Here is a 6,000-nt window from a genome sequence, read left to right as displayed (position 1 = left end):
GTCTTAAAGTGGTCTCAGAGGCGATGGAGTCAGTGTCTTCAGAATCGGGGGGGGGGGGGGGGGGGGGGGGGGGGATTTGCTATGCATCCATAGTGCTTGTAGTCCTCCTGTGAATAGTCTATGTCCGAACATGGGTGTTCAAGTTTGCAGTCCTTCTTTTCTGTAGGCTGGAAACCTGGTTTTTATTGCACCACGGTCCAACATTCTAGACAAAGATTTGTTTTTTTTATTTTTTAAGAAAGTGATAAATGAAAAGAAAGAAGAAAAGCACAAACTCCTGAAGAGTAAAATTCAAAAACATTTGGAGAGATTGCTTCACGTCCATTTGGAAGAGTGGAGAAAACAAAAGAGAGGACCATGGAGACCACTGTGTGTAGAAAGGGCTGTATATGCTCAGAACTTTATATTAGTTCTGATCCTAGGAGAACTATTATGTCCCACAACTGTCTGATGATGCCCCCCATGTGTGTGCCTGATTCAGTCCAGCTTCTTGATGGAGAAAGGTCTGCTAAGTAGAGAAAGAAAGCAGTAATAGTAACTCATTAACTTACCTATGCATATCACAAGACTAAAAACTGAGTAATCCAACCAGTAAAGCTCTTAAAAGAAAGCTTAATATAAAAAGAGACAGACCAATCATGGAGATCACATTCTTTTCTGTATTTGAGCCGAAGATTCAAAAGCAGAAAAAACATTATTACCATAATCATGATGTCAGAAAGATGACATAGCACATCTTTGTTTTAAGGTATTTCTTCATACAAATAACGTTTCCATGTTACTGAGATATGCATTTTGCAAAATGCAATTATTCTGGACTTTAACAGAGCTGATACCTACAAGAACAGCAGCTCTGATCAAGGACCCTCCTTGCCAGAGACTTCTATGATGAGAACAACTTTTGTATGTGTACACCATCGGAAGTATACTGCTCCTCCCAAAAAGGGAAAGAATAGTTTATGTCATACATAGATCCTCCAGTTTGACAGAAATCATCATGTGCTTTGATAGCAACAGACCATTATCAGAAAATGGAACTGTTCAAATGCTGTTGAGGAATGAGAAGGCACCACAGAGTTGAGGTTTTCAATCCATTTTAAGTTTCCCAAGTCCATTCACGGTTACACTGTTCATTTCTGATCCAGCACAGTTACTCTGGTTTTCTGACCACAAAGAACACACATTCATAGTAGTATTTCATCATGGACAAATCATTCACAGTGTATGTTGTTAACATAGACTCTTTTTCCTCCTTAAAAAAAAAAAAAAAAGTCAAATTTAATTAAGAATAGTAAAACAAATGTAACAAACTCTGCATTTCCTGAGAAGACTTATTTTTATTTTAAAATGTACAAACGTTACCAGTTTTCAGGTACAGTATAATGCTTCTGCATGTAAGAAGTACTCCTGGGGGAATTCTGCCCCATGGCACACTCATCCTGCTCTGCCCCCGCCTCCTCCCCATGGCACACTCAGAAAACATCAGCGGTTCTCTCCCCCTCAGGGATCGTACGGCAAAAGGAGGAGGACGCGAACTGCTACACTTCAGGTCACTTCCTCCTCTTCTGCCAGTATAGACCTGAATGTTTATGTGAATCACACAAGCCTCCCTACAGCCCCAGATTAGCATGAACAGTCAGGTCTAAGCTAGCAGAGGAGGAGGAAGTGACCCGATGTACAGCAGGTCACTTCCTCCTTCTCCTGCCATGCGATCTCTACAGGGGAGGGGAGAGAGATTGAGGAGACACCCAATGCCTGTACCTTCACAGAACTCTGCACAGCAATTGAATAATTCTGTACATTCTGCAGGGGTGGGGAACTCTGCAAATTCTGTGCTGCGCAGTTCTGCAGAATTCCCCCAGGAGTAAAAGGTACATGTCGATATTAGGGCAACACAATCACTGTAAAGCTTGGTTGCCACATAGCTTCTCTGACTCAAAACAATACAGTTGTCTAGACCTTGACAGGCTATCCAACTGTATCAAATTTAAATTTTTATGCAGAAAGACCAGTTACAGCTTCTAACTGAAAATTGATTAAACAGTCTGCTGTTACACTGACTATATTAAGTACAAGTTAACCATAATATATCCTTGTTTAACTGAAAATAGTTTTATGCAATAAAAAGTGTCTAAATTAAATATTTCTGTGTTTTTAGACACAATATACAAAATAGGAACAAAATAATTCAGAAAGTATGTGAAACAATAAGTAAACTCTTAAGTTTCCTTAAAACAATTAGGTACCCTTTTACTAACACGTAGTAAGGTTTTGCATTTACCATGCATTAACAGGAAAAATTAATGCACAGATAGCACCTTTGCAGAGAAATGCCACAGCAGTGCTCCTCCCACACGCATGCCCCCCCCCCCCAATCTGATCCCTTCTAACACTCTATTCCTCTCTCCAACACTCCCTGATCCAATTCTCCGATTCCTCCCAATCACCTTGATTATATTCACTAAACCCCTGATTGCATTCCCCTCCAATTTTCCAAACCCTCCCCTCATTAGCAAAAGGCGATATGCCCTTCCCCATACCCATGGCCCCCCTCTTTCTGGTAATATCCGGAGGTGATCACTGGTGGTATAATGGGCCAAAGTAGAAGTGGCCCCCCTCTGCTCCTGTCTACCTGGCCCTCAATATGGCCACTATGACCCCTAGCGATGGGATGTACACATGTGAGCGAGGTCTTGTGTGAGTGTGTTTGTGGGGTATTACATTTTGCTAATTGAGCGTTTGGACTGGAGAATTGGATGGGGGGGGGGTTGTTGGGGAAAGGATAGGATGGTGGTGGTAGGGATGGGGTCAGGAGTCCTTGCTGAAAGGGCCGCGGCAAGTGCAGCTGCGTTATCAGCAGTCGTGATAGCTAGCACACGGTACTGAACCATGCTTTAACTGTCAAATGGCCATGCTTCTGCTCCACCCGTGTCACAGCCACTCACCATGTTAAGCAGCTTGAGGGGATTTTTGTTATGCTGGCTGTTAAATGTGTGTTAGAGGTTGGCATGTGTCCATGCTAATGTCTAGTATGAGGTATAAAACTTATGACAGCTGCTTAGTAAAAGGGTCCCTTAATTGTCTAATAAGAATTTGATGCTTAATAAAAGGGTATTAAACCCACTTTGGAAAGTAAAATTTACATGACTGAATTTGGGATTCCTGACCTATCCAGAAGTCCAAAAGGTTTGGATTTCAACAAGTTAACCAAAAGTTGTATTTCACTGCTTATCACCCTCCCCTCCCCTCCCCTCCCCACAAACATCCTGCTAGACTATGGAATGCTTTGAAGTCCCCATGCACATCTCCTACCCACCCTGCTAGACCATCTATGAGGGACTGTTATATACACTGTCAGCTAACACATTTGCTTATTTCTTATCTGATGAAGAAGGGCAACCTTCGAAAGCTAATCAAGAAATGTATTAAGTTATGTCCAATAAAAAGGTATCATCTTATTTTCTTTTCCATGTTTTAATTTGGTTTGATTTCTATTGATTACCTTTAAGAGTGGACTAACACGGATAACACACCTCTTTACTTAACAAGTTAATGGGAACCCATTATGTCATGACCAAAACAAATTTTAGAGGATCTATGAAGAGTAGCTGATGTTCATCTGTCTGAAAAGATTTATAATACCACTTTTCTCATCAGCTATCAACAATCAAGACCATTTCAACAGCAACTGGAAAATCACTGATAAAGTTATAAAAAAAACCCTAAACTTAACACTGAAATATCTACAGGCCTCTCACACTGTGGCTGATATGAAGGTTCATTTATCAACCAAGAAAAAAATGGAAGCTGGGAAGAAACCACTGTGCTCTCTCTAAAAAAACTGATGCTAACCTTGGGTTCAAAGAGCACCTGGATAAGACTTCTGAAATAATGTTCTTTATATAGCCGAGTTAAATAAATTAACTTTTTACTCACTACAACAAACATTTTGTTTGGTGAAAACCAAAACAGTGGTCATAGGAAAAAAAAAAGGGAGCAAACAAGGGTTCTATAAAGCCTTGAATGTAAATCATAAAAATGGTAGAATATTATCCACCACCATGATTAACATCTGATAGGCATTTAAGATTAAGCGAATGCTACATACCTGTAGAAGGTATTCTCCGAGGACAGCAGGCTGATTGTTCTCACTGATGGGTGACGTCCTCGGCAGCCCCTCCAATCGGAATCTTCCTAGCAAAGTCCTTTGCTAGTCCTCGCGCGCCCGCGCGCACCGCGCATGCGCGGCCGTCTTCCCGCCCGAAACCAGCTCGAGCCGGCCAGTCCAGTATGTAGCAAGACAATACACTTCAAGGGAAGACACAACTCCAAAGGGGAGGCGGGCGGGTTTGTGAGAACAATCAGCCTGCTGTCCTCGGAGAATACCTTCTACAGGTATGTAGCATTCGCTTTCTCCGAGGACAAGCAGGCTGCTTGTTCTCACTGATGGGGTATCCCTAGCCCCCAGGCTCACTCAAAACAACAACCAAGGTCAATTGGGCCTCGCAACGGCGAGGACATAACTGAGATTGACCTAAAAAATTTACCAACTAACAGAGAGTGCAGCCTGGAACAGAACAAACAGGGCCCTCGGGGGGTGGAGTTGGATCCTAAAGCCCAAACAGGTTCTGAAGAACTGACTGCCCGAACCGACTGTCGCGTCGGGTATCCTGCTGCAGGCAGTAATGAGATGTGAATGTGTGGACAGATGACCACGTCGCAGCTTTGCAAATTTCCTCCATGGTGGCTGACTTCAAGTGGGCTACCGACGCAGCCATGGCTCTAACATTATGAGCCGTGACATGACCCTCAAGAGCCAGCCCAGCCTGGCCGTAAGTGAAGGAAATGCAATCTGCTAGCCAATTGGATATGGTGCGTTTCCCTACAGCCACTCCCCTCTTGTTGGGATCAAAAGAAACAAACAATTGGGCGGACTGTCTGTGGGGCTGTGTCCGCTCCAGATAGAAGGCCAATGCTCTCTTGCAGTCCAATGTGTGCAGCTGACGTTCAGCAGGGCAGGAATGAGGACGGGGAAAAAATGTTGGCAAGACAATTGACTGGTTCAGATGGAACTCCGACACAACCTTCGGCAGAAACTTAGGGTGAGTGCGGAGGACTACTCTGTTATGATGAAATTTGGTGTAAGGGGCCTGGGCTACCAGGGCCTGAAGCTCACTGACTCTACGAGCTGAAGTAACTGCCACCAAGAAAATGACCTTCCGGGTCAAGTACTTCAGATGGCAGGAATTCAGTGGCTCAAAAGGAGGTTTCATCAGCTGGGTGAGAACGACATTGAGATCCCATGACACTGTAGGAGGCTTGACAGGGGGCTTTGACAAAAGCAAACCTCTCATGAAGCGAACAACTAAAGGCTGTCCTGAGATCGGCTTACCTTCCACGCGGTAATGGTATGCACTGATTGCACTAAGGTGAACCCTTACAGAGTTGGTCTTGAGACCAGACTCAGACAAGTGCAGAAGGTATTCAAGCAGGGTCTGTGTAGGACAAGAGCGAGGATCTAGGGCCTTGCTGTCACACCAGACGGCAAACCTCCTCCATTGAAAGAAGTAACTCCTCTTAGTGGAATCTTTCCTGGAAGCAAGCAAGATGCGGGAGACACCCTCTGACAGACCCAAAGAGGCAAAGTCTACGCCCTCAACATCCAGGCCGTGAGAGCCAGAGACTGGAGGTTGGGATGCAGAAGCGCCCCTTCGTCCTGTGTGATGAGGGTCGGGAAACACTCCAATCTCCACGGTTCTTCGGAGGACAACTCCAGAAGAAGGGGGAACCAGATCTGACGCGGCCAAAAAGGAGCAATCAGAATCATGGTGCCTCGGTCTTGCTTGAGTTTCAACAAAGTCTTCCCCACCAGAGGTATGGGAGGATAAGCATACAGCAGACCCTCCCCCCAGTCCAGGAGGAAGGCATCCGATGCCAGCCTGCCGTGGGCCTGAAGCCTGGAACAGAACTGAGGGACTTTGTGGTTCACTCGAGATGCGA

The 6,000-nt window shown here is 44.5% G+C and overlaps 1 protein-coding gene across 1 annotated transcript in view; it reads right to left on the bottom strand.

Moving 5' to 3' along the window:
• Window positions 1-639: 639 nt before the first annotated feature.
• Window positions 640-6,000, bottom strand: part of CARNMT1 (carnosine N-methyltransferase 1) — an 80,927-nt gene continuing 75,566 nt past the window's right edge. Inside the window, exon 8 of the mRNA XM_030193728.1 lies at window positions 640-1,252. Coding sequence (XP_030049588.1) covers window positions 1,151-1,252 — 102 coding nt within the window. The 3' untranslated portion in view covers window positions 640-1,150. The remainder of the gene's footprint in view (window positions 1,253-6,000) is intronic.

Source organism: Microcaecilia unicolor, chromosome 2 (assembly GCF_901765095.1).
Source record: "Microcaecilia unicolor chromosome 2, aMicUni1.1, whole genome shotgun sequence".
Classification (NCBI taxonomy): Eukaryota; Metazoa; Chordata; class Amphibia; order Gymnophiona; family Siphonopidae; genus Microcaecilia; species Microcaecilia unicolor.
This window is presented reverse-complemented; position numbering and strand designations above follow the sequence as displayed.